The sequence below is a fragment of the Pantherophis guttatus genome, chromosome 10, assembly GCF_059756535.1.
Source record: "Pantherophis guttatus breed Tessera chromosome 10, ASM5975653v1, whole genome shotgun sequence".
Taxonomy (NCBI): Eukaryota; Metazoa; Chordata; class Lepidosauria; order Squamata; family Colubridae; genus Pantherophis; species Pantherophis guttatus.
Window position 1 is genome coordinate 3,062,957 of NC_142072.1, and position 22,628 is coordinate 3,085,584.

The following is a 22,628-nucleotide window of genomic DNA, read 5'->3' on the forward strand; positions in this document are numbered from 1 at the left end:
TAATAACTTTACCTGTGCTTTCACCCAATTACAGGTAGTCCTCAACTTACGACCGCAATTGAGCCCCAAATTTCTGTTAAGTGAAACATTTGTTCAGTGAGCTTGCCCCATTTTACGACTTTCCTTGCTGCAGTTGTTTCTTTGCAGTTGTTAAATTAGTAACACGGTTGTTAAGCGAATCTGGCTTCCCATTGACTTTGCTTGTCAGGAGGTTGCAAAAAGGGATCACATGACACCCCCCCCGACACTGTGACTGTCATAAACGAGTCAGTTGTCGAGCGCCTGAATTTTGATCACATGACCACAGGGATGCTGCAACGGTCGTTGTGTGAGAAAAACGGTCATAAGTCTCTTTTTCCAGTGCCGCCGTAACTTGAAATGGTCTAAGAGTTTGTTGTAAGTTGAGAATTTACACCTGTATTACAGAATGTACCATCTGTACATTTTTCTATTTCACCTGCCACTTTAGTTTAAATCCCACCCACCCCCAACCATTTGTGTTTCAGCCTCTTCAGAATGTTTCACTGGCTGTGGCAGCGTTTCTACCAAAGGCCATACAGAATTAAGGTGTTCGCTTTTAAGGTAACACGAGATCTAGTTGGGAGTCACAAATTCCAGCTTCATGCTTTATTTCTAGTTTGTACTGTTAAAACACGGCAAGAACAGTTTACAAAAACTCTACTGGTCTAAATCACGCCAGGAGGAAGCTAATCCAGGTTATGCTTCCGTGAACACGTCCTACTGACACTTCTAGTCAGGCTGGTTTTACTACTTCCACATCACCTGGCCATTAGTTCCGTGACAGTAGGTGTAGCGCAAGAAGCAGCGATATGGGATATCGCGAAACTTTTATGACTTCAGAAGACAACATAAAATTTGCAATAGAGCACGCTCTGGAGTCCCAAGTCAAACGTGGACTTCGGAGAAACCATTCCAGCAAGTCGTGGAATCGGAGCGTTAGTCCATTTCTTGTGAATTAGGGATAACTTTAGTAAAGCAAAGCTACTCTCATTTTAGATAGCATCTTTGAGGATTTGCAATGTATTGAATTGCTTAACAGATAACGTGTAATTATAGTTATGGGCCCGTGCGTTGGCAAAGAATATCAGCTGCCTTCCTTCAGGTGCTGCCATGCTCTGGAGGATATTAATGTGATGTAAATGTAATTGCTACAGGAAAATGTCCCTATTCAATGGACACCAACTACTACTTGCTGCAATCCTTGTGGAAACCTCGAATTCAGCCATGCTCGAGCTGCTTTCCTCTGGACTGCATCTCTTTTCATTCATGACAACTGTCACCATTTTCCAGGTAGTTTTAATGGCTGGGTAGATACACTGCTCAAACAGCACTGAGGTTTAGCAAAAGTTACTTCAGTGCCAGCAGAGGGGGGAAAAAAGATTCCAGTTAAGAAAGTGAAAATTCAATGCCCTGCGTAGAGAATTATGTAATTTAAAGTAATCTTGATTATTATTATTATTTGATATGGGGATATGCTTATTTGTTATATAACTTAAGAGGACCTCTAACTCTCACTCCTGTAAAGCAGGATTTCTCTTCCAAATCGTACACGGACACACAAATACACACACACACATACACACAGAGGCAGCCAAATTCAAGCATGCGGGTGTATTTTTAGACAGGTAGAATCACAGCCAGTGTTCAGGAACTGGATCGCAGAAGAACTGATGGGAAAAGGAATCAGAAGTGGAATCCAGAAGGAAAGGCAGCAGGGAAGAGAGATGCGCCTGAAAACAAGCAAGACTTTGATAGAAGCAACAGAAATTTTAAAATTGGGGGGGGTGGAGGCTATCATCACACTTGACGCTAACGATGTTTCCACATGCAAAGTTGGTTTGTTGTTTTTTCTTTTTATTGTTTGTTGTGTGCAAGTTATTTCACTATTAGTTGTTTTCCGGGTAGACATTTTAGAACATGCATTTGAAGAACAGAATTGAAGTCCACCTTCCAACAACAGAGTAAGGAAACATTAAATATGAGAAACCTTCATGAAGGTGCTAGATTACATGATAAATGCTCTTTCTCTTAAAGCAAAGACAAGAGGGGGAAAAAAATACCGCAGCTTTCATGACGATGTATACAGAAAAACTTGGCTGGAGAAATGCTCTTTTCAAACTAAGCCAGGAGGGAGAACCATGCGAGGCGAGAGATCAAGACAGCTGGCACACTGAGCTTCTAAGTTTTAAATTAGGGGTGGGGTTTTTTTTGGCTACCTGCTGCATAGTTCAAGATTGATCTGCCTCTTGCCCCAAGGAGGAACCAAGAGACTGGCTATCCTATATCACTCTTGACATGGATATACAACGCCATACTTCTGTACCAATCTCTAAAGCCCGGGTGTCCAATCTGGGCAACTCTTAAGACCTGTAGACTTCTGGTTGGCTGGGAAATTCTGGGAACTGAAGTCCACAAGTCTTAAAAGTTGCCAAGGTTGGACGCTTCAGCTCTGAAAGGATAAAAGTGGGTTAATACACATAAATTCAAGGTAATTCAGGGTGCAAGAGAGAAACATGGAATGAAGCAGAATTATTCCATACAGCTCAACAACACTTAGCATTTGTGAAGAGGGGGGGGAGGGGTCTGGGGTTTCCCGCATTATTTGAAACAAGGCAGGTGAGAGATGCTTAGCAAGCCCGGCTCCTTCATTTAGAGATCGGTGCCATTCTGTCCATCTTTAAAATACTATTTTTGAAAGGAGAAGGGTTGACCGAAATTCAAGAAAGGGGCTCCCTAGCCTTGCAATGACTGTTGGAAAAGGGAATTGGAACTGCTGTGGTCAAAAGGGGGGAGGGGAGGGGATGAGATGAAGCCACAAATATCACAAGGTGTGCTTTTCCGCGGTAAAGAAGCAGCCGTTTTCCATATCAGTTTCCGTTAAGATTTTGGGGGAGAAGGAAAGGAGAATGGCACCATCAACAAAAAACGAACTTACTAAAGATGCTTTAAATATTAAACCATCAACGAAGCCATGGGGAGGAGGATGTAAATGCTGACTCAGGAAGCGAAGCAAGGCTTGGAGAACTTCAAATCTCTCCCGGAGCAGTCCACAGGTGACGCATCCCAGCCCTGTTCACTGCAGCAGCGCAAAAGAGGCGGGATGAGAAAGGAAGCGAAAATGAAGAATTTGCCACTTGAGTCTAATTCCTTCGTGCCAAGACCCTCTCTCTCTTTTTTCCACCCCCAGAGCTGATCCAGGCAGAGTTCTGCAAATAACAGGCCAGAGGATGGAGGGCAAGAGGGGTTTGGGGCTTTTTTAACGCAGATCTTCTTCTTCACCCTGTATGGTTTTCTTGATGCGCAGAAGCATGGTGGTCAGCCACTGGTCCAGGCGAGAGATTGAGTCGTATTCCTTCACCTGGGAGGAGGGAAAGAGAGAACTGTAGCCAGGAATATTCTAAATCAGAGGTCTTCAAACTTGGCAGCTTTAAGACTTGTGGACGTCAACTCCCAGAATTCTCTAGCCAGCTATGCTTTTTTTAAAAAAAACTTTTTTAAAGCATTTTTTTACAACATATTAGGGTGAATAGGTTGTAAAAAAATGCCTTTAAAAGGTTAAAAAAAAAGAGACTCTGACGACCACAGCTGTGGCGCACAATCGTCAGAGCATTTTTTTAACCTTTTAAAAGCAGGAAGTAATGACACCTGGGTAGGTGGGCGGAGCCTCACACCGCCATCGCTACCGGTTTTCCGAACCATTTGCCACAATCGCTACCGGATCGCCTGATCCAGTCCGAATCGGGAGCATTTCACCCCTGTACTGCTCCCCCCAAAAGTGGTATTATTAGCTAGTTTTAGAAAATACACTTTTCCCAAAAGGTTTCCACAATTTTGGCCACTACTGTACTGTCCTTCCAGCCTGATGTTCGCTAGATATGTTGTATTTGATCCTCCATGATCACATCTTTGAAATCCTACATGTCCAGGAGGCACCAAGCCAGGGGGAGGGGGGGGAGGGAGGATTGAACGGGACAGTAACAGAAAGGAGGGGGATAACCCAAACTTACTGATTCAGTGTAACTGTCAATATTCTGTTCCTCGTGAGCATCCAGCAATTTCTAGGAAAGAAGACAGGACAGGCATCGTTAGATCAGTTTCCAAATAAAGCAGAATTGACAGAGGACAAGGTTCAGCCGTTGATGCGAGGAAATTAGTTGGTTGGAGCGCAGATGTCATATACTGGCCAAAGAGTCTGTCCTTGCTTCTGTGGACATTGGGTGGTCTTGGGTAGACCAACCTGATATAAACAATTAAAAGGGAAAGGTTTCCCTGTTAGTCCCAAAGGGCAGAGCTGAAGAAGCTTCTTGGATGAGAAGCGAAATGTCTTCAAAGAAAAACCAGAAAGTCCTGTTTAAAAAGTTTGAGGACCCCGATCTAATCCAAGTTTCCCTTCTGTACTTTGAGACCGAAAATGTCTGCCTCCTGTCAGATGCATACATTCAGTGAGACTGGCCTTAAGACTTAAATATGTGGGTATATGCATAATTTTGTAATTTTGTCGTGTTTATGTGGTGTATATTGGAAGTGGGGACCCTTTGAGAACTGTATGCAACGAAATTTCATTTTAATGTATGACGATTAGTGTACATTCGAAGTGACCATAAAGTTATTCTAAGTCTTCTAAGTGTAAGGACTACTCACTTTAACCAGTTTGCATTCTCTGGAATCCGTGAAAGCCGGGAACATTTCTTCGTACTTCTGTATAGCCAGCTTAAAAGGAAGGAAAAGTACGGAATCCCAGTTAGGGGGCTGGGTGAATCCAAAGGTATAGTAATAGTAAAGGACCTCAGGTTTTACAAAAGGTGAAACAGCAGATGAGCCTTTTAGACTGCAACACCTCTCTTCCTGCATTGAAATACTGCACAGGTAATAAATCAGATTACTTTTAACTACAAGGTCTCAAGCCTTCACTCAGATATTGCTCAAGCTTATACATAAGAATCTTCTCAGACTGGCTGAACTATGAGCTACGCTATATAAGGTTCAAAGGCATTAAAGGGGAGGGTCAGATTTGAATCTCTTGTGTCCACATAGGGATTCCAGACTAATTCCCCATTTGATTGGCCAGCCTCTCTCCAACACCTTCAATATAAACTTCCGTTTGGGGGATTATTAAAGCAAAAATAAAGTGCCTATTTGTCATGATGGTCATGAAGTTTTAGCTATCTTTTTCTCAACCATACACACCCTTAAATCCCTTGCTCATTCTGAAGAAATCAGATTCTTTCATGCAGAAGATCCCTGGCCTAGAGCTGCTTCAATACAAAGCTTTACAAAGAAGCATAAATGTAAAACATTGCATATGTCCCATTCAATTTTTATTTGTAAAGTTTTAACCCGTTTTTTAATTTTTAATCTATGATTTATTCACATGTGGCTTTACCATGATGCTGTAAATCACCCAGAATCACTTAGGTTAGATGGGCAGCGTAGAAAATTTAATTACAGAAATTGACAATTATACACTTCTGCATGGGCTCGGTATTTACGGACACTACCTGACAGAACTATTTACTGAGACTTTTAATAACCGATTATCTTATTTCTTTCAAGGCACAAATATTTATGTAGCCCCCTAGAACCAGTAAGTTTATAGTCAGGGCTGTCCAACAGAGAAGATATTTTATGGAACGCATTGGGATTGCATGCAATGGTGAATTCACTTAAACATTCAGTGCTCTTGAACTTTAAGATTCATTTTATGCTGTCAGGCACAAAAGATCAGGTCTACACATGAAAGTTCAATTAAACTGATGTATTGCTACTTATGCCCATACACAAGAATATTTTCAACTAATTCACCTGCTTGGAATTAGATAAGGGTCAGTGGAATTCAAGGCGGGATTGGACTTAGTTTGCTTGTAGCTACTTAGGGATTCTAAGCTGATCCCTCTTTTCACCCTGCCCTCAGGCTGCCATTCCTTCTCCCACAATTATATATCTTTGCATTCCATTTTACCTTATGCTGTTTTATCTTACTCTTTTATCTTTACTCCATTTTATCTAGTCCCTTTTAGTCAGTGGTGGGATCCACCAATTGTAACAACCGGTTCGCTTTGCACGCTCTCTGGAGGCCAGGAATAGCCCCGTTCCTGGACTTCCAGTACTTCTGGTAGGCCCTCCCCAGGCTCCAGAGGCTTTCCTGGAGCCTCCAGGAGGGTGAAAACGGCCTCCGCTGTGCACCAGAGGCTGGAAACAGGCCTGTTTCTGGACTTCCGGTAGGCCAGTTTTTCACCCTCCCAGGGCCTCCGCACATGCCCTGCACTTACCTGGCATCCAAAATGGGCTGCATGGAGACTCCTGGGAGGGGAGGGGGTCAAACAGTCCTTGAAACAACCGGTTTGCCGAACCAGATTAAAATTAACATCCGGTTCGCCCGAACCAGTCCAAACCGGCTGAATCCCACCCCTGCTTTTAGTCTATTTTATTTCACTGTAGTCTATTTCATCACATTTCACTGTATCCTAACTTATCCCACTTTCCTGTATCTCACTGTGGCTGCAGCTCATGCTTGGATATGGGCAGCTACTTCAATCAGTAAGGAATACCATAAAGTTTTACAACAATTCTAGAAACAAAATGACATTGTCCAAACCTTGGCGTTGAGCATGTCAATGCAGAAATGACAGAGGGCTGCTTTGAAGAAGTATTCTTTTGCACTGTATTTCAGCAAGGGGCTGTCCATGGCACTGGTCCCGACCTGGGGAGATTGTAGAAAAGGTGGGGAAAAGAAGAAAATCAGAAAGGGAAGGTTGTTTTGAAGGACTTTTTAAAAAAAAAAAGAAGGAAGAAAATATGGTATTTATATCCTTATAGTCAGGATGCAGCACCTGCCACAAAAGAGGCATGAAGACATCTGGTTTGGTTTTCTTAAGAGAAGTCAGCAAGTCTTACATACCGAGGAGTCCAAATATGGCAAATGCAGAGCAGAGAAGCAGGGTGGGGCGGGCAGGGATGTGATAATTATATTAATCTGTGCTAGTGGTGTTATTGATTGATTTGTATCTGTGATGTCTCCCTTGGACAACTCCTCCGATACCTGCTCAGATGTCAGCTCAGGGGAGGATGAGCCCATTCCTGGCACATCAGGAGCTGAGTTGACGGATGGCTCTAAACAGCCATCCGGAAGGGATTTGGAGGAGGCTTCAGCTAAGGAAAGTTTGTGTCAGAATATTCATGACTGGGAAGACATGGTAACAAGGTCAGCCAATGAATAGGCATAGCAACTAAGTCAGCCAATTGAGAGCTGAGACAGACTGGAGCCAGGGTGTGTCTTAGTTTGCAGGTTCTGAGTCTGTGCAGAGAAAGAGAAACTGAAACCAAGCAGTTGTCTGCTGATTTACTCTGCTGAAATGAAACTCTTCTCTGCTGTTGGTATTGTATATATATTCTTGTATATTAAGAAGTTAATGAATCTTGCTGAATCAGTTTATCTGTGTGCTTCTGGATTTGATTTTTGCCAAGAAACTCTTGACAGTTTGCAGTGGCAAAGGGGGAACTGCCTTCTGCACCTCATCTGAGAACACGTAGGACAGAGAGAAGGCAGGAGCACACCATGTTCGGAATTGTGCCTTGGAGCCCCAATCTTGCAATCCTTTAAACAAATAAAAATCTTGGTGCTCTCTTGAGTTTTGTTGTTTTCTTGCAGACGTTTCCTGAGCCAACTAGGTAACTTAATCAGTGCTAGAAGGGAGTGGAGTTTGCGGTTTATGAACCCCACTCCTTTTTAGCACTGATGATGTTACCTAGTTGGCTCAGGAAACATCTGTAAGAAAACCACCAAGCTCAGAGAGCACCAAGGACCCCCCCAGTTCAATCCTGAGCTACAAATATTCTCTTCTATTGAAACAAACCATGAAAATAGTTTCTCCCCCAAGTTCTTGAGGCAAGTTTGGTATGTGTCCATTTGGCACGGACTTCCTGGGTTATGGAGTATGTATGTTCCTCTGCTATTATGCTTATTCTTGCGCTTGTGCTTTAATGTATACATTCTTCAGAGTCAGTGTTGAGCTGGGTAGCCTTATAAATGAGCAAACTCATGAATTATCTGACATTTAGCAAAAACAGAACTAGTCACAATAAATTTGTAAAATCCACAGAAGCAGCATCCCTGTTTCTCTTAACATAAAATTCCAACTGCCCCCCCCCCCCAATTAAAACTGGCAAATCTCAGCCCTGGTAGATTTTTGTTTTCACACCTCTATTGTGATTCGGTATGTTAAAGAGGTGCAGTTTTACGAGGGTTCAACGGAAGGAGGGGAAAAAGAACAGAAGCAACTGGACCTGCTCATAGATTTCAATAGCTTTCTGGTACTGCTCCAGCTGAGCTGCATAAGTGGCCACTTTCAGCAAACATTTGTTGGCAGAGCTGCAGGAAGAAAAGAAAAGGAAAAAAAAAAGGATTGGAGGCAACTGGACACGAGAAGACCAGCAACTCCTCTTCCCCACCTGCCATCCCAGCCTCCATCATGCCCACCTGGGCAACATCTGTGGACCCCAAGACACCCTAACCAGCCGAGATGCAAAATGCAAATATGAGTTTTAAAAAGTAGCCTGAATGGGAGACAGTTGGGATTGCATTTTCCCCCAAGGCTTCTTTTCCTAGTTTAGAGAGACTTAAGAGTAGAACTGTACCTCTCCAAGGCAAGCATTGAGATAATGTGTCTATAATGAAGATTTCCAGAAAGTGCTCCTAACAACCAGGCTCTCTGCTTTCCCCAGGAGCCAAGATCTTTTTGAACTCGAGGACTAGTCTCAGATGCATTTCTGACTTCTTAGGTCTTGAAGCTGCTGCCTAAGCAATAAATCCTTTCTCCATGGTAACTAAATTCAGAATAATCCATTCAGACTAGATAACATATAAGGAGTTGGACCCTGGGTGTAAAGAATTATGAAAAGTATGATGCCACCTTGGATGGCTGATAGCCTGAAGACACTCCCACTGCCTTGTTAGCCTCCTAGCTTTTGAACTTTTTAACCTGATTCATTTCGACTTGCTTTAACTTGTTTTAACCCCGTTCTTAAACTATGCTTTTTTTATTCGTGTGTTTATATGGCTTTCATTAATTTGTTGTAAAATGCCCAGAGTCACTTAGGTGAGAGGAGTGGTGTAGAAATTTCTGAGAGTGATGAAGCTGCTCGTTCTGATTCCAGAGATAATGTGTGCCTGAGGCACCAATCAAGCACTGATAATTTTGCCCACAGCTCCTATAGCAATAGGAACAGCAACAGCGCTTAAGTTTTATAGACTGCTTCACAGCACTTTTACAGCCCTCTCTAAGCGGTTTACAGAGTCAGCCTCTTGCCCCCAGCAATCTGGGTCCTCCTGTTACTGATCTTGGAAGGCCGAGTCAACCTTGAACCGGTCAGGATTGAACTGCTGGCAGTTGGCAGAACTAGCTTGCGATGCTGCATTCTAACCACTGCACCACCACAGCTCTAGGAAAATCCTTTGATGCAAATTTACTCATCTGGGGCAGATTCCAAATCTCCACCACTGCTCCAAAACAGACCAAGTCATTTTGGTCTAAGTTTATAGAGAACTATATTTCAAACCTGCGGCAGCCATTCACATGAAGAAAGCAAAAAAAAAAAGGTCTAATATGAGGTCAAAATAAGGCTGGATTAGTAGCGTAAGCTTTTAAATCAGAGAAACTCATGAAAACATGAAGTACCAGTCAAGCCAGAACCACATTCTCATTGCTTTCATATCCCCCAAAGCACAGCTATGATGAAATATTGCTTCAACTTTGCTTCAGGGAGCTGAATCACAAGGTCAGCTTGAAATATTACATTAGCCATCACTGGAACACAAAAATCCTCTGGCCATTTCCAAAACAGATAGGCTGTCCATCCAGCTTTGATCCTTTTAAACCAGTCTGTTTTCTGACAAACAGGAACGGAACCATCATAAAGCAGCCCAGAGCAGAAATGGAAACAGGAATGCTTGAATTACCTGTTGGATTCTTCACCTTTATAGTAATCGGCAGCTTGTTCGTAATGAGCTATTGCCTGGAAAGGAAGAAAAAAGGGAAATGGAAAGAAAACTGAACATATATGTGGCTTGAGTTGAGACCAAAAGTACACACGCATACATAGACTTTTTCCCTGTAAGATCTTAGCAGATTCTGCCAAGGAGTTCATAAATAGCCAGTATTCCTTACACAATAGGGCCTTGCATGCCAAAGCTACTAGTCACAAAGAGTTTTTTCCCTCTGCTGAACACCAACTTCTCACAGTACTGTCTTATCCCTAAAGATATTTACCCAGGCAGTAGGGCTGTGTTACTATTACCCTTCTCATCTTTTCTACTACCGTCTCCTATTGGTATCTCATGATTATATTACTTTGTTGTTAGCATGTACACGGAGAGCTCATGCATCAGAGACAAAATTCTTCTGTGTCTAATTACACTTGGCCAATACTTGTTATTGTTGTTGTTAGTTGCGAAGTCGTGTCTGACCCATTGCGAACCCATGGACTACGTTCCTCCAGGCCTTCCTGTCCTCTACCATCCTCTGGAGTATCATCCTCTGGAACTCACGCCGACTGCTTCACTGACTCCATCCAGCCACCTCGTTCTCTGTCGTCCTCTTTTTCTTTTGCCCTCAATCCTTCCCAGCATGAGGCTCTTCTCCAGTAAGTCCTTCCTTTTCATTAGGTGGCCAAAGTATTTGAGTTTCCTCTTCAGGATCTGGCCTTCTAAAGAGCAGTCAGGGTTGATCTCTTCTAGGACCGACCGGTTGGATTGCCTTGCAGTCCAAGGGACTCGCAGGAGTCTTCTCCAGCACCAGAGTTCAAAGGCCTCAATTCTTCAGTGCTCAGCCTTCCTTATAGTCCAACTTCCACAGCCATACATTGCAACTGGGATCACCATAGCCTTGACTATACGCACTTTTGTTGGCAGGGTGGTGTCTCTATATCTATATCTATATATAATATTGTATTCTGTTTAAAGACTCCAAGCCTTTCTCCATTTTGGCAGTTAATTGTACTTAGGTCATTTGCAATGGGAGACACGATCCTCTCGTCTTTCCAGTCAAAAGTTGTCCAAAACTTCCAAATGAACTTTTAGTTCCGACTGTAACTCTGACTACAAACTGGTTTAATAAAGCACTAAACCTAATTCCTGGAGCCCATCAGTTCCCCTTTTCTGCCCATCCGCCAACTAAATCCTTTGAAAAATGAACTTTTCCAAAGCTCCCACAATCTCAGGGTAAAGCCGCCAGATTCACTGTTACAGTGAGAGGGGCGGCCTAATTGAATGAATAAAGAGCACACCATCGTAGACTCAGGGAGACAGCGAAGGACAGTGGGGCCTGGCATGCTAAGGTCCCTGGGGTTGCAAAGAGTCGGACACGACCACTGTAAGCAAGCTTGTTGAGACAGGGTCTACATGACCCGCCTGCTCGCCGTACCTTTTCAATGTCCACCAGCTCAGACTCGTAGATCTCAGCTATGGTTATATGGTGCTTAGCTGCAATGGTGAAACGTCCCTGAAAAAGAAAGCCCAGAGAAGTAGAATGAATTAGAAACCAACTTTTGGGGATACCTGGATGTCTGTGTCCCACCCAAGGCAGTGCTCATCCATGGGTGATCCTCCTCAGCTATGCTGAAATCAGGAAATTATCCTGAACCTCCAGATTCTATAAAGGTCATAAAATTAGGCATGGCTTATTTAACGATCACTTTGCTTAGCCACAGAATTTCTGGACCTGACTGTGGTCATAACTCAAGGACTATCTGTAGTTTACTGCAATTCTGTAGCAAGAAGCACAAAGTGCCTTCTACCTCTAATGGGGATGTTTATTTCATCTATGGGCAATTCCGATGCACAAACCTTTGTCAGCATTATGACAGTACTACTACGCAATTTGTGTGTTAGCCAGACAACCCGCCCCACACAGACACACACACCATTTGTGTGGTTCCTTACTTGGGAGCCATGTCTAAAAAAATCCAGCCCGGAACGCGTGAAAAGCCATCTTCTATGTGGATTTGCCAAGTGAATGCTTTTTTCAAGCATAAAATATTCCCCGTTTTTAAGTAAGAAGGGAGCTTCTGAATTATATAAGCAGCTTACCATGTCTGTGTAGATCTCAATAGCTCTGAGGAGACAATTAATGGCCTCTATTAAAAAAAAAAACACACACACAAAATAAGCCATTTTAAATACAGTAACGTGAAGAAACGAAGCCATTCATCAATGCAGCTCTCGCTAAACCTCCCTGAAAGGAACAGAAGGCAGGAATATTTATAGCATATTTCTTTTCTTGGATGAGATAAATAAGCACTTAAGGAAAAAAAAAACTGCTGAGTTCTTCTTGGAACTGGGACAGAGTATCTCGAGAACGGAAGGGACTTTTCTGCGTGGCATTCTTCCTGAAGTGAGAACAGGACAAACTGCTGGGCACAGTCCTGGCATTAGGGACAGACGGAACTGCCAAGGATAAGCAACCCTAGGAAGGATTCCAATCATGTGGCTGTTTGAAGAACTGCAACACTGAACCTCTAAAAACACCTGGACAGGTAAGTCCTCGATTTATAACAGTTCGTTTAGTGACCGTTCAAAATAACAATGGCACTGGGGGAAAAAGTGACCTATGGCCGTTTTGTTACAGTTACAATTTTTGCAGCATCCCCATGATCTTGGGACGGTTGCAATGTCCCCGGGTCACATGATTTCCCTTTGGCAACCTCCTGACAAACAAAGTCAACGGGGCAGCCAGATTCACTTAACAAGTGTGCTACTAACTTAACTGCAGTGACTCACTTAACAACAGAGGCAAGAAAGGTCGTAAAATGGGGCAAAACTCACTTAAATGTCTCACTGAACAAATTCTGGCCTCAGTTGTGGTCGTAAGTCGAGGGCTATCTGTACTGATATTGCAGGGAATTGGGCGACCTCAGGTCCAGCTTTTAGAAATAACCCTTCCCTAGCCCTTCTGTTTTGAAGGGATGCTTGCTCCAAATAGGAGACAATAGTTACCTTGGCTAACTCAAGCTTATCGTTATTTATTATCAGGGTTACGTGGGAGAAGACCCGAATAACCAAAGACCTACCTACATATATATCTATATATATCTATATATATCTATATATAATATAATATAATATAATATAATATAATATAATATAATATAATATAATATAATATAATATAATATAATATAATATAATATAATATAATAATATAATATAATATAATATAATATAATATAATATAAAATATACAATATACATTTAAATATATTTAAAATAGCCTGAAAAAATAAAAAGTTGCACCTAAAGCCAAAATATCAAAGCAAGAAGAAAAATATACTTCTAGTAGACACCCACTGCTCCTCTTGGGCGATACAGGGAGAGCCCCAAAAGACCTATATTTCCTCTTATATAGACTGGCATTATTCCAAGCATTTTTTAAATCAAATTATAAGCAGGAGAAAGTTTCCATGTCCCACTATTTCCTGCTCAAGAGAGGGATTTTTTTCAACGCCTCAAAGCAGAACAGGGATTCAAATAATTTTCAAATAATTTAACAACCGGTTCTCTGCCCTAATGACGCACTGGGTGGGTGTGGCCAGGGGGTGCGACAGCCAGCACTCTGCCTCCTCTCATAGCCGATAATCAGCTTCCAAGTCTTCAAAAAGATTAAACAAATCCCCGGTGAGGATTAAACGTGTTTTCTCCTCAAGTAACGTTTTCATCTTTCCAAACTGTTGTCTGAGCCACGGTAGCTACCGAAAACAGATCTCTTGATTCAGTGTTAGAAGGGAGGAGGGTTTGGAGGAGGAGGAGGAGGGGGGGGGACTGTGGGGTCCTTGCTGCTCTTGGAGCTTGGTGGTTTTCTTGCAAACATTTCATGACCCAACTAGGGAACATCATCAATGCTACGTGATTATGCTACTATTGATGATGTTCCCTATTTGGGTCATGAAATGTCTACAACCAAAAACCAGCCTCAGAGAATACCGAGGATCCTGGATACTCAAAATCTTTTCATCCCCTATGATGTATTTAACCAGAATCTAATTACTCATATTTTCTTATTTCAGCTGAACCAGGAAACTATGATTCAGAGTCTCTCAAGAGAAGCCAGGGCCTTGAAGCTATTTCCATAGGCCACGGAAATGACTTAACAACAGGAGAAGGTGCTGCACATCTGGATGGCAGGGTCATGTGTGACTTGGCCCCTGAAGCCGTTGCTTAGTTCAGTTCTTGTCTTCCTCCTTCTAGTCATGCTCGAAATGACCAAAAGGGGAATAACTATCAATAAGTCGAGCTATGTTGATTTATTTTTTGGGGGAAAGGAAATATATATTTGTTGAAGCCTAAAGCATTGTTGGATACACTGCATGATGGAAACTTACATACTGTAGATCAGGGGTGTCAAACTCAAGGCCCAGGAGCCGGATTCATCTGGCAGGGTGCTTAGATCTGGCCCGCAGAGCCACCCTGGAAACAGTGAAGGACTGGCCCATGGTGCCTCTGCCAAGCAAAAACAGAGCTCAGGAGGGTCGTGCACGGCCCTCCCAAGCTCTGTTTTCACTGGCAGAGGGCTGCAGGAGGCCATCGCAGCTGAAAACAGAGCTCAATGGCAGAGCGTTTTCGCTGGCAGAGCCCTCAGGCCACCACCTGAGTGATGTCGAGCTGGCCACGCGAACCCCGGCCCACCCCACCCAAGGTCAAACACAACCCTGAGATGGCCCCAAAAGAAATAGAGTTTGACACCCCTGCTGTAGATTAAACTGGTTTGCATAGGTTTAGTGGACATGATGGGAGATAGGAACGGATGATCCTCATGCCCCGAGGGGTAATCCTATCTTATTCTGCTAAGGCCGCAGGAGGACCTTACCCCCTTTTACTTACCTTGAGGATCAGCCTTTTTGAAAGCATTACCGGCGTCCACAAAGCTCATAGCTGCGTCATGCTTGTTCTGCAGCTGGAGATGGAGCTGAGCAGCCTGACAGAAAGCATTCCCAGCAGCTACGAGAGAAAGAAAAGAGTCAAGGGAGGGGGAGGGGGAGGGGGAATGAAAGGCTAGAGGCTTTTTAATCTGTAAATTAAAAGTTCAAAACCAGGGCTAAATTCTGAAGAGTTTGTGCTTTATCCTCCTCAGCTAGAAACAAAAGGGTAACAGGAAGAAAAATGCTTGGAATGTACAATCTTAGTCACTTTGTCATCATTGCTATCAAATCTTAGGGTATACCCATTGCTTGTAGAGCTCATACTTAAAACTGCAGCACCTCCATAGCTTTGGGCAGTGGCAATTCCACAGCCAATGTGAATATTAGTCACTGTTCCATGAAACTAGCCGGAACAGCACTTGTCCAGCCCTTCCTGGTTCTGTAAGGCTGGTCAAGTACTTCCAGCAACTCGGGCTGAGGAATGTGCCTCTTTAAGAGGATGATCTATCAGCTGACGAAGTGATGTCCGTATATCTTAGCAAGCCAAATACACCACAGTATGGGACACAGGATCAGATAGGCTACATACCACTCCAGTTCTTGGCCATTTTGAACATATTAGCCGCTCTGGCATAGATATCACATGCTTCTTCAGTCCTGGAGGAGCCACCTCTAGGGAGGAAAAGAACACGGTGCATCAGCAGAGAGCAGGTAGAATCTTAAAGATCTTAACAGTTGTAGTGCTTAATATGTTGGCAAACAAAAGAATGTACAAGTATATTTTATATTTTAAATATACAAGTATAACTAAAGAATATTCTTTCTTTGTTTGTGTATAAACATCTACATGTTTACACCTTTTTGAATAAGAGTCTACTATTAGCCACATAATTCTAACAAAAACTCTGCATGCAATTAAATAATGGCATGGCCGTAGGGGCTCCAAATACAGATTGTGTATTTCACAACAAGGAACATGAATCAAAGGAAAGGCAAGTATAGCTTTATTTCAATCCAGATAGTAATATGATTTATGAACAAAAGGATTGTTGTCTAAAGTATATGCCTTTGGTAAATTAAATCTGCATTTCACTTTCAATTAATACTTAGAAAATACTAAAGCACAAACCTTTGGAAACATCAAGTCTTCCTTTTTCCCCCCCTTAGAAATAAATGAGACGTCTTGTGTACTACTGAATTACTGAATACAGACTCCAACATAAATATTAAAAAATGGACCTTTAGATTTATAGCATAATCAAGTCACACAACTTGTAGTTTATTGGATTTTAGTGTTTCAGTTCAAATAGCATCGGCTACTGAGACTTTTAAAACATACAACTTAAAAGCACTAATGCTTTAACTATGCCCACTACAGTTAAACATATTAAACCAGACCTCAAGGCTGGAGCTCAGGAAAAATAGTTGATCCATGTTTTCCAGAAACCACACATCATATCTGCCACAAAATGTTGCACCTGGTTATGCCAGCTCTGCTCTAATACCACCAGTTTGCAGAAAGCTTAAATTTTGTCTTACGGTTCCAGCATATTCCCTTCCAGAAAGTAATTTCCCTGCTCTGTCACTAGAAACCTACAATTCATTTTCTTCGAGAATCACTTACAGATGGCAGTCAGACTTTGCCAAATGCCAGAGTTTCAACCAAATAAAACCCAGGAAAAGAAAGTATTTTTAGTTAATGTTCTCTTGAAACATGAGAACAGAAAGGAAGGGGCCAAACTAAAGGGGCCGAGGAGCATAGAAATAATATCTCAATGCATGTATTTTGAGATGTTAAATTTCTTCAGTCAGTTCTGAAAAATGTACAGAATCCAATTTGGGAGATTTCCAAGCCATAGTGGTTGGAAAGCTTGCAGCCTCTAAGGAAAGTTGAGTTGTCAGTCACGGCTTAGCTCAGAGACATGAGTGATAAATTCCAGAAAATATTTTAACTGTTGCCCAAGATACATGGAGTATGCTGGCCTGGGAACAATTCACAGGACTGGATGCAAAGAATTATTTCAAATTTTAAAACTCTGAAAATTTTGGACAACAGAGCTAAAAAAAAGGCGGGTCATTGTATATCCAACATATACGCTAAATGCTAGGAAGCCAAAATGTTTTGTCAGACTACAATTCTGTACAACATTTTATCCTTGTAACTAAGGAGAATGTCTTAAAGTAATCCAAAATGCTGCCTGCCAAATAGTTAAGAGGACCTTCTCTTAACAAAGAAAAAAACATGCTATCTTTTCTGAAGCCAAGGACATGTTTAACATGGAAGGGATTTATGTACTGCCTTATACTAGCCAGTCAGTGGCATGAAAACAAAATAAATGAGTGTAATCGACAAACATTTTAACCCACACAATGCATCAGCTGCCCTCATTTAATCAAGCTTGCATTCTTAAGTCCTTTAAAATCAACACATTCCAATTTACAGTACATAGTTGGCATTTGCTGTACATGCTATGGAAATTGTCTCTTGGGACCTTACTATTTTTGTAATGGACAGAAGGAATCTAGAGTAAGTTTGACTGGACCACAAACCTCGACCAATTTAGCAGTCAGAGTTCTTATCCTGGGAATTGCATTTTGCTATGAGGTAGATAATTTCAACGGCTTCCTTTCACAGTATTTCCATAGTTTTTTTTTTCTGGGAGTAGAGATTTGTGAATTTAAGTATTGTTCTACACAAATCCCACCCAGTTACTACCAGTGTGTGACCCCCTAATTGCCTCTACACACATAATTATTCCCAGCAAACCTAGCACAAAAACAGCTAGGTGACATCATTATTGTTTGCACAGGAAGAATCTGGAATCTTTATAATCTATCACAGTTTCTCTACCTTCTTCCAGGTAACATACACCATCAATGCTGGCAATAAGATGGAAACTAATCTACAATTATTGTCACACCAGGCTTTTATTCACAGCCTGTGAGGAAAAAATAAACACCAATGTCCTGCTGCAGAAGTGTGTCCCATCTTTCAAGTCCCAGACTGACATTATATATAATACAAGGAATCAACCTTTATCATATACTCTCCATTCTCTCTTTGCCCATCTCCCACCTGGCAACAGTTGGTTGCATAATTGCCATATTAAGGCTCCCATATAGCCTTAAAAAAATTGCAGATCAAACTATTGCTCTTCCACTCGCGCGGAAAAAAACAATTTCTCCTGAACTAGAGACATTACTCGGGTGCATGAAGAAATAAACCTTAAGCAATTGGTTGGGAAATATTTTGCCCCACTTAACTGACCTACTTTTGGCATGGAGCAACTATTAACCTCAGTGACTTGGTTAAGATATCTACCGTAACATCTATTCTAAACTTGACTTCTGCACTAGACCGCTCACTGTATGAAAACTCATTGTAGTATGTGTGCATTTCATTCTCCAGTTCTTTCTGAAATGCAATGGGACTTTCGTTGGCTCAATTTTGTAAGCTGAGGACTAATTTTGTGTATGCCGCCCAGAGTCATCCTATTGGGGAGATGGGCGGTAGATAAATTTAATGAATAAATACAATGTAATGTGCCTCACTTGCTTGTAAACAATCCCTTGAATACTTTGCAGAATTTCCTTCTGGGAAGATAAGCTGGATCCATGCAAGTCTTGAGTGTGTCTAACTTACTCGGATCTGAAAGCTTCTAACACTACAGGTAGTCCTTGATTTACAACTACTCATTCAGCAACCACTGCAAGTTATGACAGCCCTGACTGAGCAGTAGCTGCAACTGGTCCTCAAAGTTCCAATTACTGCGGTGTCCTCGTAGTTACATGATCATGACGATACAAGTGCTGGGCAACTGGCTCACACTTATGGCGGTTGCAGCCACTCATGATCACATGATCACCATTTGTGACCTTCCTTGATGTCTTCCCACAAGAAAAGTCAATGGAAAAGCCAGCAGGGAAAGCTACAAGTCATTCCCGTAAATTGCTGCCACCACTTTTTCTCAAGAGGAGTCCTGTCCACTAGTAAGTGTCTGTCTGCAGCACCCCCACCTCAACAGCCCTCAACAGAGCCTTGGTAGTACAGTGGTTTAATGCACCCTGTTATTAACACAGCTGCCTGCAATTTTTTACTTCCTGTTTTTTACTTTGGCTGTTCACCGCCCTGAGTCCTAATTGGAGAAGGGCGGTATAGAAATTGAAACAAACAAACAAATAAATAAATAAATTTCTGCAGGTTCGAATCTTACCAGGCTCAAGGCTGACTCAGCCTTCCATCCTTTCTAAGGTAGGTTAAATGAGGACCCAGATTGTGGGGGCAATAAGCTGACTTTGTATAAATATACAAAAGTATGAAGGCTATTGCTTAACACATTGTAAGCCGCCCTGAGTCTCTGGAGAAGGGCGGCATATAAATCAAATTAAAAAAACAAAAACAAACAGCCAGCTCATACTCACTAGAGCATGGGTGTCAAACTCGCCCGCGTCATGTTGATGTCATCTGACATATCACAACATTTTTGCCTTCACGGAGCTGGGGTGGGCGTGGCCTGCATGTGACACATCTGGCCCACAGGCTGCCAGTTTGACATCCCTGCCCTAGAACCTACCACCCCCTCTGCAGGCTCACCTGCATTCCCTAGCATATGCATGCAGCGCTCGCCTGACCCTTATACTTCCTAGTGCCAAAAGCACCCTCCACTCCCCTTGCCTGGGGCTCACATCTCTTCCCACTTAACGATCCACATGGTCCTGTAATTATGGCAACCAGAACCGATGTCACTAACTGGAGTGGTCACATGAGGTTAGACTTTACAACTATATCATTTAGCACTAGAAATTTTGGTCCCAATTGCGCTCATAACCTGAGGACTGCCTGCAGAGCTCAGCAGAATTTTAATTTTAGTCAAATGAAAATTCATGAAGGCAGAACAATGAATGACAAACCACACTGTTGTCCTCTAATAACATCATTCAAAGCTCTGTCATTACTTAAGATTAAATTAGCATAGAAAATCTATCCTCTTTATGACCTCTTTCAATCCTGTTTTGCCAACCAGGCAAAATCTGCTCATTTTTTTATACTGGGTTTCAAATAAGAATAGTGCATTAAATCAGGAGAGACTAGCTGTTCTGCAGTGCTTAGCCCTGCTGCCTGCTCTAATTTTTTAACAATTATATTTCTACTATCTTGATAGTAAAACAAAAATCCACTAGCACTATATTACTACTAAGACCCATACTTTACAACTTCTTTGAGTTCCTGGCAGTCTTGCCCACACATTTTCAGACAGTTGTTGATTGGGTACTTTATCATCATTCAGCATCTTTTCTAGATCAGTATAAGCCCCCAAATGTGAACAACTATGTCAAATCAAATAGAGGGCAAAGCCCACTCCTTCTAGCACTGATGATGTTCCCTTGCTGGGTCATGAAATGTCTGCAAGAAAACAACCAAACTCAGAGAGCACCAAAAACTCCAGCATCCTCCTCCTCCTCCCACTCCCTTTTGGCACTGAAGAAGTTCAGGGAAAACCAAGGACCCCACAGTCCTAGTCCACCTTCTCCAATCTTCCAAAATCCCCATTCCCTTCCAGCACTGATGATGGTACCTAGATGATACCTGGTAATGAACTGTCTGCAAGAAAACAACCAAGGATCCCACAGTTGTCCTCCTTCTCCTCTCCTCCACAATCCCCACTCCCTTTTGGCATTGATGATGATGAAAACCACCAAGCTCAGAGAGCACCAAGGACCCTACAAGTCCTCCTCCTCTCCACAATCCCCACCTTTTTCCACCAGTGATGATTTATTTAATATAACTTATTTAATATAACTTGATGATGGTAGTTAGTTTGGTAATGAAACATCTGCAAGAAAACCACCAAGCTCAGAGAGCACCAAGGACACCACAGTTCAACCTGGAGTTACAAATATTCCCTTCTATGTGGGTAATTTGTAATTACTTGTTTGCCACTTTGGGGCAGCCACTACTGAGATGCTTAAGGCAACACAACTCTGAGGATTTTTGGTGTGTGAGTGGAATGTCTTTATTTGAGACTGGCAAAAGGGGCAATTCATTCTAGCATTTTAAGAACAAGGTTTTTCCCTAGAATATGGCTCCCCCAAAGGTCAATAAGTCTATCCATTATTGTGGTTAAACTAGGATTTTTTTTTTCATAGAATACATGTTTGAGGGTCTCCTGCCTTGGGCAGAGGGGTAGGACTAGAAGACCCCCAAGGTCCCTTCCAAACCCTATCCTTCTCTGAGTCTGAAACTTCATGAAGGGACAGGACGAGCTGAAAGTACAGATCGTCCCCGACTTACAACAGTTCATTTAGTGACGGCTCAAAGTGACATCAGTGAAAAAAAGTGACGTTTGGCCATTTTCGACACTGATGACAATTTGCAAAATCCCTAAGGTCACATGATCAAAATTCGCACACTCGGGCAACTAAAATGTACTTAGGGGGGTTTGCAGTGACTGTCCCCATGGTTACCTGAGCCTCTTTTTTTTTTTTTGCGACCTTCTGACCAGCTCAAAGTCCATGCAGGAAAACCAGACCCACCGAACTGCATTCTTAACCAATTGCGGCGATTCACTTAAAAACGGTGGCAAAGGAGCCTTGGTGGAGCAGCGGATTAAAGTGCTGTTAAGTAGCACTTAGCTGCCAGCTGCCTGCAATTACTGCAAGTTCGAATCTCACCAGGCTCAAGGTTGACTCAGCCTTCCACCCTTCCGAGGGAGGTAAAATGAGGACCCGGATTGTGGGGGCAATAAACTGACTTTGTATAAAAAAAAGAACACCGCTTGGGGGGCCCGAAAGCCCTACTGAACAGGTATATACAAAAGTATGAAGGCTATTGCTTAACGCATTGTAAGCCGCCCTGAGTTTCCGGAGAAGGGCGGCATGCATATATATATATATATAAATAAATAAATAAATAAATAAATAAATCCCCATTCCCTCCTCACTCCTGAGGGAAGGATATTGCAAAATCTCCATTCCCTCCCCACTCCTGGGGCCACCCAGAGGTGGTATTTGCCGGTTCTCTGAAAACGGGGGCAAAACTCCCTTAATAAAACCGGCCCCCTAAATTTTGAGGGAGGCCCCCCCCGAGGGGGGGGTCCACTTGTGGTCGTAAGTCGAGGACTACCCCCACCAGAGTCGTCCTAAAAACCGTTTCCTGCCCCTCAAAAACCCCAACGCGAAAATCGGCCGAAAGGGAAGGAAGCGCCGCCAAAGCAGCAAGGCCCGCAATCCAGGAGAGACCGAGGACCCGCCTGACAGTTTCGGCCGGAGGGGCAAAAAGGCCTCCGGGGGCCCCTCACGGCGGGAGAGGCCGGCCCGCTTCGGCCCTCCCTCCCTCCCTCCCTCTCTCTCCCCCCCTCCCTCCGTCCGCCCGTGCCGTCGGTTCTTCGCCTGACAGGCCGCCCGGCGCTGGGCCTTACCCGAAGAGCCCCGAGAAGAAGCCGTGGGAGCCGCGGACTTTCTTGTCCGCCTCGGCGAGCAGCTGCAGCGCCTCCTTCTCCTTGCCGCTGGTGTCCATCGCCATGGCCGGCGGAGAACGGGCCCGCGCCCCGCGAAGAAGCCGAAGCTGAGGGGGAAAAGGGGAGGAAAAAAAAAAAAGAGGCCGGACGGACGAGCGTAACTGTCTCCCCTCACGGCGGTCGCTCTCCCTTCAGGCTGAGGGGAAAGAAGAGACGTCGCCTGACGCTCCCACGTCGGCACGC

At 43.1% G+C, this 22,628-nt stretch overlaps 1 protein-coding gene across 2 annotated transcripts; it reads right to left on the minus strand.

Moving 5' to 3' along the window:
* Positions 1-598: 598 nt before the first annotated feature.
* NAPA (NSF attachment protein alpha) lies at positions 599-22,575 on the minus strand. 2 transcript variants are annotated; one of them, XM_034438094.3, is made up of 11 exons: positions 22,347-22,575; positions 15,518-15,600; positions 14,891-15,007; positions 12,104-12,150; positions 11,439-11,516; positions 9,977-10,032; positions 8,305-8,389; positions 6,617-6,721; positions 4,663-4,731; positions 4,029-4,079; positions 599-3,379 (listed from the first exon to the last, which is right to left on the minus strand). In XM_034438094.3, exons 1-11 carry the CDS (start codon positions 22,448-22,450, stop codon positions 3,278-3,280), a joined length of 897 nt encoding a protein of 298 aa, XP_034293985.1. In that variant the 5' UTR covers positions 22,451-22,575; the 3' UTR covers positions 599-3,277. The 2 variants fall into 2 exon arrangements, with proteins under 2 accessions (XP_034293985.1, XP_087732384.1); XM_087876258.1 differs by lacking the exon at positions 22,347-22,575 and adding an exon at positions 16,327-16,536 and having other exon boundaries at positions 1,859-3,379.
* Between the last annotated feature and the right edge of the window lie 53 nt (positions 22,576-22,628).